Source organism: Phaseolus vulgaris, chromosome 5 (assembly GCF_000499845.2).
Source record: "Phaseolus vulgaris cultivar G19833 chromosome 5, P. vulgaris v2.0, whole genome shotgun sequence".
NCBI classification, from domain to species: domain Eukaryota; kingdom Viridiplantae; phylum Streptophyta; class Magnoliopsida; order Fabales; family Fabaceae; genus Phaseolus; species Phaseolus vulgaris.
This window is the reverse complement of record NC_023755.2, coordinates 370,533-383,731: the sequence shown is the minus strand read 5'-3', so window position 1 is coordinate 383,731 and position 13,199 is coordinate 370,533. Positions and strand designations below refer to the sequence as shown.

At 38.4% G+C, this 13,199-nt stretch overlaps 1 protein-coding gene across 1 annotated transcript; it reads left to right on the top strand.

Annotated features, from left to right (window-relative positions):
* Positions 1-10,964: 10,964 nt before the first annotated feature.
* Positions 10,965-12,858, top strand: LOC137834608 (berberine bridge enzyme-like 22). Its single transcript, XM_068642678.1, is given in 2 exon segments — positions 10,965-12,006; positions 12,008-12,858. Coding segments are annotated over 2 exon segments (1,623 nt in total). The 5' UTR covers positions 10,965-11,071; the 3' UTR covers positions 12,696-12,858.
* Positions 12,859-13,199: the final 341 nt, after the last annotated feature.

The window sequence follows — 13,199 nt, the reverse complement described above, 5'->3', positions numbered from 1 at the left end:
TTACTACGCCTTACTCCTTGGGTATTTTGGACTGAAATTCTTACCAGACGTTCGTCACTGTGTCTGTGAGTTTTGGCTGAGATTTGAGAACCAGATTCGTCCCAACAGGATTGCCAATAAATTTTTTTATTCATCACTGCCAGGGCGAAAGGAAGGTTCGTTTTTATGCGAAACTCTTTGATTTTTTTTGTGGGTGAATACTCATTCGTGGAAATTTCAGGAAAAACTATTTCGGGAGAATTTTTCAGAATTTTATGCAAACCAAGGCTATCCTCTACCAAAACTCGTGAAATTTCGCCCTACTTTCGGAAATTTTATTCTGGGTCCGTATGCGCTGAAAAAATTCAGACAAGTCCTTCATATGTTGTTTGCACCCAGGTAAGGAGGCAGTCCATAAACAAATCACAAGAAGAAGATACGGGGAGAAAACCAGGACGTTTTGTTTTTGGAAAACCTGTTTTGTTCACTCTCGGTCTGGGACTTACTACGCCTTACTCCTTGGATAGTTTGGTCTGAAATTCTTACCAGACGTTCGTCACTTTGTCTGCTGAGTTTTGGCTGAGATTTGAGCCCCAGATTCGTCCACAGGATTGGCAATAAATTTTTTATTCATCACTGCCGGGCCGAAAGGAAGGTTCGTTTGTGTGCGAAACTGTTTGATTTTTTTCGTTGGTTAATACTCATCCGTTTGACCTGAAATTTGTCGCGTTTTGTCCCAAATTCGGTCGAGATTCTTACGTGGATTTTAGGAAAAAACTATTTCGGGAGAATTTTTCAGAAATTTTGTGCAAACCAAGGCTATCCTCTACCAAAACTCGTGAAATTTCGCCCCATTTTCTGAATTTTATTCTGGGTCCGTATTGCGCTGAAAAAATTCAGACAAGTACTTTCATATGTTGTTTGCACCCAGGTAAGGAGGCACGTCTATAACAGATCACAAGAAGAAGATACGAGGGAGAAAAGCCAGGACGTTTTGTTTTCGGAAAACCAGTTTTGTTCACTCTCGGTCTGGGACTTGCTACGCCTTACTCCTTGGGTATTTTGGTCTGAAATTCTTACCAGACGTTCGTCACTTTGTCTGCTATGTTTTGGCTGAGATTTGAGCACCAGAATCGTCCCACAGGATTGGCAATAAATTTTTTATTCATCACTGCCAGGGCCGAAAGGAAGGTTCGTTTGTGAGCGAAACTGTTTGATTTTTTTCGTGGGTGAATACTCATCTGTTTGACCTGAAATTTGTCGCGTTTTGTCCCAAATTCGGTGGAGATTCTTACGTGGAATTTCAGGAAAAAACTATTTCGGGAGAATTTTTCAGAAATTTTGTGCAAACCAAGGCTACCCTCTACCAAAACTCGTGAAATTTCGCCCTACTTTCTGAAATTTTATTCTGAGTCCGTATTGCGCTGAAAAAATTCAGACAAGTACTTTCATATGTTGTTTGCACCCAGGTAAGGAGGCACGTCCATAAACAGATCACAAGAAGAAGATACGGGGGAGAAAAGCCAGGACGTTTTATTTTCGCAAAACCAGTTTTGTTCACTCTCGGTCTGGGACTTGCTACGCCTTACTCCTTGGGTATTTTGGTCTGAAATTCTTACCAGACGTTCGTCACTGTGTCTGCTGAGTTTTGGCTGAGATTTGAGCACCAGATTCGTCCCACAGGATTGGCAATAAATTTTTTATTCATCACTGCCAGGGCCGAAAGGAAGGTTCGTTTGTGTGCGAAACTGTTTTATTTTTTTCGTTGGTTAATACTCATCCGTTTCACCTGAAATTTGTCGCGTTTTGTGCAAACCAAGGCTACCCTCTACCAAAACTCGTGAAATTTCGCCCTACTTTCTGAAATTTTATTCTGCGTCCGTATTGCGCTGAAAAAATTCAGACAAGTACTTTCATATGTTGTTTGCACCCAGGTAAGGAGGCACGTCCATAAACAGATCACAAGAAGAAGATACGGGGGAGAAAAGCCAGGACGTTTTGTTTTCGCAAAACCAGTTTTGTTCACTCTCGGTCTGGGACTTGCTACGCCTTACTCCTTGGGTATTTTGGTCTGAAATTCTTACCAGACGTTCGTCACTGTGTCTGCTGAGTTTTGGCTGAGATTTGAGCCCCAGATTCGTCCCACCGGATTGGCAATAAATTTTTTATTCATCACTGCCAGGGCCGAAAGGAAGGTTCGTTTGTGTGCGAAACTGTTTGATTTTTTTCGTGGGTGAATACTCATCCGTTTACCTGAAATTTGTCGCATTTTATCCCAAATTCGGTGGAGATTCTTACGTGGAATTTCAGGAAAAAACTATTTCGGGAGAATTTTTCTGAAATTTTGTGCAAACCAAGGCTATCCTCTACAAAACTCGTGAAATTTCGCCCTACTTTCTGAAATTTTATTCTGGGTCCGTATTGCGCTGAAAAATTCAGACAAGTACTTTCATATGTTGTTTGCACCCAGGTAAGGAGGCACGTCCATAAACAGATCACAAGAAGAAGATACGGAGGAGTAAAAGCCAAGACCTTTTGTTTTCGGAAAACAAGTTTTGTTCACTCTCGGTCTGGGACTTGCTACGCCTTACTCCTTGGGTATTTTGGTCTGAAATTCTTACCAGACGTTCGTCACTGTGTCTGCTGAGTTTTGGCTGAGATTTGAGCACCAGATTCGTCCCACAGGATTGGCAATAAATTTTTTATTCATCACTGCCAGGGCCGAAAGGAAGGTTCGTTTGTGTGCGAAACTGTTTTATTTTTTTCGTTGGTTAATACTCATCCGTTTCACCTGAAATTTGTCGAGTTTTGCCCAAATTCGGTGGAGATTCTTACGTGGAATTTCAGGAAAAAACTATTTCGGGAGAATTTTTCAGAAATTTTGTGCAAACCAAGGCTATCCTCTACCAAAACTCGTGAAATTTCGCCCTACTTTCTGAAATTTTATTCTGGGTCGTATTGCGCTGAAAAAATTCAGACAAGTACTTTCATATGTTGTTTGCACCCAGGTAAGGAGGCACGTCCATAAACAGATCACAAGAAGAAGATACGGGGAGAAAAGCCAGGACGTTTTGTTTTCGGAAAACCAGTTTTGTTCATCTCGGTCTAGGACTTGCTACGCCTTACTCCTTGGGTATTTTGGTCTGAAATTCTTACCAGACGTTCGTCACTGTGTCTGCTGAGTTTTGGCTGAGATTTGAGCCCCAGATTCGTCCCACAGGATTGGCAATAATTTTTTATTCATCACTGCCAGGGCCGAAAGGAAGGTTCGTTTGTGTGCGAAATTGTTTGATTTTTTTCGTGGGTGAATACTCATCCGTTTTACCTGAAATTTGTCGCATTTTATCCCAAATTCGGTGGAGATTCTTACGTGGAATTTCAGGAAAAAACTATTTCGGGAGAATTTTTCAGAAATTTTGTGCAAACCAAGGCTATCCTCTACCAAAACTCGTGAAATTTCGCCCTACTTTCTGAAATTTTATTCTGGGTCCGTATTGCGCTGAAAAAATTCAGACAAGTACTTTCATATGTTGTTTGCACCCAGGTAAGGAGGCACGTCCATAAACAGATCACAAGAAGAAGATACGGGGAGAAAAGCCAGACGTTTTGTTTTCGGAAAACAGTTTTGTTCACTCTCGGTCTGGGACTTGCTACGCCTTACTCCTTGGGTATTTTGGTCTGAAATTCTTACCAGACGTTCGTCACTGTGTCTGCTGAGTTTTGGCTGAGATTTGAGCCCCAGATTCGTCCCACAGGATTGGCAATAAATTTTTTATTCATCACTGCCAGGGCCGAAAGGAAGGTTCGTTTGTGTGCGAAAGTGTTTGATTTTTTTCGTGGGTGAATACTCATCCGTTTGACCTGAAATTTGTCGCATTTTGTCCCAAATTCGGTGGAGATTCTTACGTGGAATTTCAGGAAAAAACTATTTCGGAAGAATTTTTCTGAAATTTTGTGCAAACTAAGGCTATCCTCTACCAAAACTCGTGAAATTTCGCCCTACTTTCTGAAATTTTATTCTGGGTCCGTATTGCGCTGAAAAAATCAGACAAGTACTTTCATATGTTGTTTGCACCCAGGTAAGGAGGCACGTCCATAAACAGATCACAAGAAGAAGATACGGGGGAGAAAAGCCAGGACGTTTTGTTTTCGGAAAACCAGTTTTGTTCACTCTCGGTCTGGGACTTGCTACGCCTTACTCCTTGGGTATTTTGGTCTGAAATTCTTACCAGACGTTGTCACTGTGTCTGCTGAGTTTTGGCTGAGATTTGAGCACAAGATTCGTCCCACAGGATTGGCAATAAATTTTTTATTCATCACTGCCAGGGCCGAAAGGAAGGTTCGTTTGTGTGCGAAACTCTTTGATTTTTTTTGTGGGTGAATACTCATTCGTGGAATTTCAGGAAAATCTATTTCGGGAGAATTTTTAAGAAATTTTGTGCAAACCAAGGCTATCCTCTACCAAAACTCGTGAAATTTCGCCCTACCTTCTGAAATTTTATTCTGGGTCCGTATTGCGCTGAAAAAATTCAGACAAGTACTTTCATATGTTGTTTGCACCCAAGTAAGGAGGCACGTCCATAAAGAAATCACAAGAAGAACATACGGGCGAGAAAAGCCAGGACGTTTTGTTTTCGGAAAACCAGTTTTGTTCACTCTCGGTCTGGGACTTGCTACGCCTTACTCCTTGGGTATTTTGGTCTGAAATTCTTACCAGACGTTCGTCACTGTGTCTGCTGAGTTTTGGCTGAGATTTGAGCACCAGATTCGTCCCACAGGATTGGCAATAAATTTTTTATTCATCACTGCCAGGGCCGAAAGGAAGGTTCGTTTGTGTGCGAAACTGTTTTATTTTTTTCGTTGGTTAATACTCATCCGTTTCACCTGAAATTTGTCGAGTTTTGCCCCAAATTCGGTGGAGATTCTTACGTGGAATTTCAGGAAAAAACTATTTCGGGAGAATTTTTCAGAAATTTTGTGCAAACCAAGGCTATCCTCTACCAAAACTCGTGAAATTTCGCCCTACTTTCTGAAATTTTATTCTGGGCCGTATTGCGCTGAAAAAATTCAGACAAGTACTTTCATATGTTGTTTGCACCCAGGTAAGGAGGCACGTCCATAAACAGATCACAAGAAGAAGATACGGAGGAGTAAAAGCCAAGACGTTTTGTTTTCGGAAAACAAGTTTTGTTCATTCTCGGTCTAGGACTTGCTACGCCTTACTCCTTGGGTATTTTGGTCTGAAATTCTTACCAGACGTTCGTCACTGTGTCTGCTGAGTTTTGGCTGAGATTTGAGCCCCAGATTCGTCCCACAGGATTGACAATAAATTTTTTATTCATCACTGCCAGGGCCGAAAGGAAGGTTCGTTTGTGTGCGAAATTGTTTGATTTTTTTCGTGGGTGAATACTCATCCGTTTTACCTGAAATTTGTCGCATTTTATCCCAAATTCGGTGGAGATTCTTACGTGGAATTTCAGGAAAAAACTATTTCGGGAGAATTTTTCTGAAATTTTGTGCAAACCAAGGCTATCCTCTACAAAAACTCGTGAAATTTCGCCCTACTTTCTGAAATTTTATTCTGGGTCCGTATTGCGCTGAAAAAATTCAGACAAGTACTTTCATATGTTGTTTGCACCCAGGTAAGGAGGCACGTCCATAAACAGATCACAAGAAGAAGATACGGAGGAGTAAAAGCCAAGACCTTTTGTTTTCGGAAAACAAGTTTTGTTCACTCTCGGTCTGGGACTTGCTACGCCTTACTCCTTGGGTATTTTGGTCTGAAATTCTTACCAGACGTTCGTCACTGTGTCTGCTGAGTTTTGGCTGAGATTTGAGCCCCAGATTCGTCCCACAGGATTGGCAATAAATTTTTTATTCATCACTGCCAGGGCCGAAAGGAAGGTTCGTTTGTGTGCGAAAGTGTTTGATTTTTTTCGTGGGTGAATACTCATCCGTTTGACCTGAAATTTGTCGCATTTTGTCCCAAATTCGGTGGAGATTCTTACGTGGAATTTCAGGAAAAAACTATTTCGGAAGAATTTTTCTGAAATTTTGTGCAAACTAAGGCTATCCTCTACCAAAACTCGTGAAATTTCGCCCTACTTTCTGAAATTTTATTCTGGGTCCGTATTGCGCTGAAAAAAATCAGACAAGTACTTCCATATGTTGTTTACACCCAGGTAAGGAGGCACGTCCATAAACAGATCACAAGAAGAAGATACGGGGGAGAAAAGCCAGGACGTTTTGTTTTCGCAAAACCAGTTTTGTTCACTCTCGGTCTGGGACTTGCTACGCCTTACTCCTTGGGTATTTTGGTCTGAAATTCTTACCAGACGTTGGTCACTGTGTCTGCTGAGTTTTGGCTGAGATTTGAGCACAAGATTCGTCCCACAGGATTGGCAATAAATTTTTTATTCATCACTGCCAGGGCCGAAAGGAAGGTTCGTTTGTGTGCGAAACTCTTTGATTTTTTTTGTGGGTGAATACTCATTCGTGGAATTTCAGGAAAAAACTATTTCGGGAGAATTTTTAAGAAATTTTGTGCAAACCAAGGCTATCCTCTACCAAAACTCGTGAAATTTCGCCCTACCTTCTGAAATTTTATTCTGGGTCCGTATTGCGCTGAAAAAATTCAGACAAGTACTTTCATATGTTGTTTGCACCCAAGTAAGGAGGCACGTCCATAAAGAAATCACAAGAAGAACATACGGGCGAGAAAAGCCAGGACGTTTTGTTTTCGGAAAACCAGTTTTGTTCACTCTCGGTCTGGGACTTACTACGCCTTACTCCTTGGGTATTTTGGTCTGAAATTGTTACCAGACGTTTTTCACTGTGTCTGCTGAGTTTTGGCTGAGATTTTAGCCCCAGATTCGTCCCACAGGATTGGCAATAATTTTTTTATTCATCACTGCCAGGACCGAAAGGAAGGTTCGTTTGTGTGCGAAACTGTTTGATTTTTTTCGTTGGCTAATACTCATCCGTTTGACCTGAAATTTGTCTCGTTTTGTCCCAAATTCGGTGGAGATTCTTACGTGGAATTTCAGGAAAAAACTATTTCGGGAGAATTTTTCAGAAATTTTGTGCAAACCAAGGCTATCCTCTACCAAAACTCGTGAAATTTCGCCCTACTTTCTGAAATTTTATTCTGGGTCCGTATTGCGCTGAAAAAATTCAGACAAGTACTTTCATATGTTGTTTGCACCCAGGTAAGGAGGCACGTCCATAAACAAATCACAAGAAGAAGATACGGGGGAGAAAAGCCAGGACGTTTTGTTTTCGGAAAACCAGTTTTGTTCACTCCGGGTCTGGGACTTAGTGCGCCTTACTCCTTGGGTATTTTGATGTCAAATTTTTACCAGACATTCCTTACTGTGTCTATTTAGTTTTGGCTTAGATTTCAGCTGCAAATTCATCCCACATGATTTGCAATAAATTTTTTATTCATCACTGCCAGGGCCGAAAGGAAGGTTCGTTAGTGTGTGAAATTGTTTTATTTTTTCCTGGATGAATAATAATCCGTTTCACCTGAAATTTGTTGCGTTTTTTCCCAAATTCAGTCGAGATTCTTACGTGGAGTTTCTGGAAAAATCTTCTTCGGTATAATTTTTCAGAAATTTTATTGAAAACGAAGGCTATCTCTACCGAAACTCGTGAAATTTCGCTCCACTTTCTGCAATTTTATTCTTGGTCCGTATTGCATTGAAAAAATTCGCACAAATACTTACATATGTTGTTTGTACCTAGGTAAGGAGGCACGTCCAAAAACAGACAACAAAAAGAAGATACGGGGAAGAAAAACCTGGACGTTTTGTTTTCGGTAAACGAGGTTTGTTCACTCCCGGTCTAGGACTTACTGCGCCTTACTCCTTTGGTATTTCGGTGTCAAATTTTTACCAGACATTCTTCACTTTGTCTATTATGTTTTGGCTGAGATTTCAGCCCCAAATTCGTTCCACAGGATTTGAAATAAATTTTTTATTTATCACTGTCAGGGCCAAAATGAATGTTCGTTTGTGAGTGAAACTGTTTGATTTTTTTCCTAGGTGAATACTCATCTGTTTGACCTGAAATTTGTTGCGTTTTGTCCCAAATTCAGTCGATATTCCTACGTGGAATTTCAGGAAAAAACTATTTCGGGAGAATTTTTCAAAAATTTTATTGAAAACCAAGGCTATCTCTACCGAAACTCGTGAAATTTCGCTCCACTTTCTGCAATTTTATTTTGGGTCTGTATTGCGTTGAAAAAATTTGCACAAGTACTTTCATATGTTGTTTGAACCCAGGTAAGGAGGCACGTCCATAAATATACGACAAAAAGAAGATACGGGGAAGAAAAGCCAGGACGTTTTGTTTTCGGAAAACCAGTTTTGTTCACTCCCGGTTTGGGACTTACTGCGCCTTACTTCTTGGGTATTTCGGTCTCAAATTTTTACCAAACATTCTTCATTGTGTCTATTGAGTTTTGGCTAAGATTTCAGTCCCAAATTCAACCCACAGGATTTGCAATAAATTTTTTATTCATCATTGCCAGGGCCGAAAGAAAGGTTTGTTTGTGAGTGAAACTGTTTGATTTTTTTCCTAGGTTAATACTCATCTGTTTGACCTGAAATTTGTTGCGTATTGTCCCAAATTCAGGTGAGATTCTTACATGATATTTCAGGAAAAGACAATATCGGGAGAATTTTTCAGAAATTTTATTGAAAACCAAGGCTATCATTTACCGAAACTCGTGAAATTTCGCCCTACTTTCTGCAATTTTATTCTTGGTCCGTATTGCATTGAAAAAATTCACACAAGTACTTTCATATGTTGTTTGCACCCGGCTAAGGAGGCACGTCCATAACAAATCACAAAAGGAGATATAGGGAAGAAAAGTCAGGACGTTTTGTTGTAGAAAACCAGTTTCGTTCTCTCTCGGTCTGGGACTTACAACGCCTTATTCCTTGGGTCCTTTGGTCTGAAATTTTTACCAGACACGTTATTGTGTGTATCTCAAATACAAATCCATATTTTTGGATTTTAAGTCCAATCCATTTAATTGGATTTGAATTAGATATAGATTAGATACATTTTTGGATTATCCAAAATGGATTTTAGGTTGGATTTTGAGTCGGTCGGACCCCAGGTTGAGCCGAGTTAACCCATATCCATTTCGAACTTAGTTGGCCCGAGTCCAGGTCTAGCTAAGTCGACCCGCACCTAGGTAGAGTCGAATCGGTCCAGCCCAGGTCGAGCAAAGATGACACAAAACCATGTCGTGTCAAGTTGACCAGTCCTAGGTCAAGCTGAGTCTATCCATACCATATTGATTCTATTCGACCCGGACCCAAATCGAACCGAGTCGAGCTTGGACGCAGGTCAGGCTGAGTCGACCTTCCAAATTTTACAATTCAGAAGTCATTTCTAAATCCAGGAAATGGTTTCCAAATTATAAAATTTGGAAGTCAACTTTGTATTCCAAATTCTACAATTTAAAATACAAAATTGACTTACGAATACTACAATTTAAAAGTCATTTCAAAAAAAATCAAAAATCAACCTTAATTCTATAATTCAGAAGTCAATAAAATCCATTTTGAATTCTATAATTCAGAATCCAAATTTGCATTTCAAATTATAGAATTGGGAAATCATGTAAAGTGTCTATTGCGCATTGCTTGGGCTTTTTTCTGTCAAAATTCATAATAGTTTTTTTTTTTCTCTTTTTCCTTGTAATTTGCTATCTCTCCTAGTTCATACTTTAAACATTTTACATAAATGTTTTCTTCCACAAGTTCTCCCACAATGTAGTTCATGGTTGTTCCCATTCAACGAAGAAGTTTATTGGAGTGCAAGAACTTAAGAATCATTTTTTATTTTCAATAAGGGTAAAATAGACTTTTACTTAAAGTATGGAGGTTTAGGCAAAAATGATAGAGGTGCAGGAAGAACCTCCCTTGGAAGAAAACTTACACAAGTCATAAAATAATGGCTCCCAACACATGCATGAACATGAAGTTTTACAGATAAAAAAACTTATTGTCATAGTAATAGGAGACAATTATGCATAATCTCATCAATGTTGTTGAAAAAGAATAGAGACTTTAAAATTTACAATTCTAAATTCAAATTTTAAATTCATTAAAATAAATAGATTCTAAACTCGTGTCTTGTGTACCACAAAGCAGCCTAAGAAGAAATTAATAAAAAGAGAAAAAAAAAATACAGACAAATGAACTTGGATCCTTTTTAAAAAGTAAAAAATCTTAATTTTTATCTCTAAATCCTAACTAGAAACTATTTCAAAAGGGGAAAAAATAGTACATAAAGTAAAGTTGGTTTAAACTTTTTTTAGCAGCAAATTTATCTGTATATTTAATAAATTTGATTTAGTTTATCAAATATTATGAAGATAGAATTATACTATAAGGTAATTATAAGTTAGTAGCTAATTTAGTAGTATTATTAAATACATTGAAAAATTTCTATTTAGCTACATTTAAAAAAAATAGAAAAGGCACCTAAAATTATAATATCAATAGAGATAAATAATTTAAAAAAATGAGTGAAAAATATGAGGAGTTAATATTTGCTGAAAAACAAGCTAAACTTGAGAAGTAATTGAAATTAATTAATTTTAAAATATAAATAGTTGAAATTCAAATATAAAATAAAAGGTTTGAAGTAATTAAAATTGAGCTAGTTGGAGAAAAAATATATTACTTTAGATCTTTTTGTCGACAGTCATATATTTGCATTGATGATTGATTTGACTTTTTATTTATAAATATTAACCAAACCAGATTAGCAGCCATTATCAAATAATAAAGCTTTAAATACATTATCATATTCACTAATTAATACTAAACACATATCCAAAGTACATTAGCAAATAATTATAAAAACCAGAGATTAATTATAATAACCAGTATTTTATTCAGGCTCAATTTCTTGAGCAGCAATTCTGGAAAATCAAATGCCTTAGAAAATTCAAATCAAAATATGTTTCAGCTTGTTGACAAAATAGCTTCTGCATGTTCTCTACTTCAATATTCTACCTTTTCATGTGAACATGTTTACACATATGTATGTGTATAAATGTGCCTGAATAATGAAACACACCAAAGGTAGAGAAGAAAACATGCAGATGAGTTATCTAGCAGTGTTTCTGATACTGCTTCTTCCAATCTCATGTGCAGCTTCTACCTTGGTTGAGAAGAAGTTCAAGGAATGCTTGATAACCCAACTTGATGAGAATTCTGAATCCATTGAAAAAATAATCTTCACCAAATCCTCCTCCCAATATCCCCAAGTGTTGGAAGCATTGGAACAAAATCCTAGATGGGTGAATTCATCGAGGAAGCCTCTTCTCATTCTAACACCTTTCCATGAATCAGAAATTCAAGCAGCCATTCAATGCAGCAAAGAACATGGGTTGCAGCTCAGAGTCAGAAGTGGTGGCCATGATTATGAAGGGCTATCATACCTTACTAAGGCTCCATTTGTCATGGTTGAACTTATCAACATCCGTTCCATTGAAGTTAACCTTGCTGATGAAACAGCTTGGGTTCAGGCTGGGGCATCATTAGGTGAACTTTACTACAAAATTTCAAAGGAAAGCAAAGTGCATGGATTCCCTGCAGGCACCTGTCCAAGTATAGGGATAGGTGGGCATATCAGTGGAGGGGGACAAGGTACCATAATGAGGAAGCATGGCCTGGCAGCAGACCATGTTGTTGATGCTTACCTCATTGATGCAGATGGGAAGATTCATGATAGAAAATCAATGGGAGAAGATGTTTTCTGGGCCATTAGAGGAGGTAGTGCTACTAGTTTTGGAGTCATCCTTGCATGGAAGGTCAGTTTGGTTAGAGTTCCACCTATTGTTACAGTGTTCAACGTTGAAAGAACATTGGAGGAAGGAGCCAACAATCTCATTCACAGGTGGCAATACACAGCACCTGAATTGCATGAGGATCTTTTCATCAGAATAGTTGCTCAAAATAGTGGTGACAAATCAAAGACATTTAAAGCAACCTTCAACTCTCTTCCTTGGAGGAATAGACAAGTTGATTCCACTGATGAATGAGAGTTTCCCTGAACTGGGATTGCAGGCCAAAGACTGCACTGAAATGAACTGGATTCAATCAGTTATGTTCATTGCTGGATTCAACAAAGACGACCCTCTAGAGCTCTTGCTCAACAGAACTACCACATTTAAAAGCTCTTTCAAGGCCAAGTCTGACTTTGTAAAGGAGCCAATACCAAAAACTGGTCTAGAAGGAGCTTGGAAAGTGGTTGTAGAGGAAGATACATTAGCAATGCTGATAATGGAACCATATGGTGGTAGAATGAATGAAATTTCAGAATCTGAAATCCCATTTCCCCACAGAAAGGGAAACTTATACAACATACAGTACTTGGTGAAGTGGGAAGTGAATAGCATGGAAGAATCCAAGAGGCATCTACATTGGGCCAAAATGATTTATAGATACATGACTCCTTATGTCTCAAAATCTCCTAGAGCTGCCTATTTCAACTACAAGGATCTTGATTTGGGAAAAAACAAGCCTCACAACACAAGCTATTTAGAAGCTAGTGTTTGGGGCAAGAAGTACTTTAAGGGAAACTTCAAGAGATTGGCACAAATTAAGACAAAGTTTGACCCCCAAAATTTTTTCAGGAATGAACAGAGTATTCCTCTCCTAAGTTCCGATCATTATTCAAGGGAGTGACATTATGGGAAGCGCCTTAAACATTTTGTAGTGCATCACTGTTATGTTCATTTTTCTGCTTTGTGTCATTGCTAATAACCCAATCTGGAATTGTATGCTGCTTTTGCAAACATTTCAAAGGTAGGGGATGCAAATTCAAAATGGATAAGATGTGTTTTCATAATGGGTGTAGACTTGTGTAATGTCATGAAGTAACAAAATCTCATAAGAATGCAAAATATATATTGCACATGTTTTGCAATGCTTATGAACTCTCTGTCAAAAGGACGGTGTAATTCCTATTATCATATTAATGCTAGACTATGGGCATCAGACTATGGTGCGATATGTTGACAAGCATATTGGAATGATGTTTTGATATATTTTGTATCTTGTTTATGATTTCAGTCTCTAATGTTCATTATTTTACTATGATTGTAAAGCATGAATCAATCCTTAAGAAATTCTTGAGAAAAAAATAGTCTTTTATTGTTTATGAACTTATAATTGATTAAGTTAAGTTGA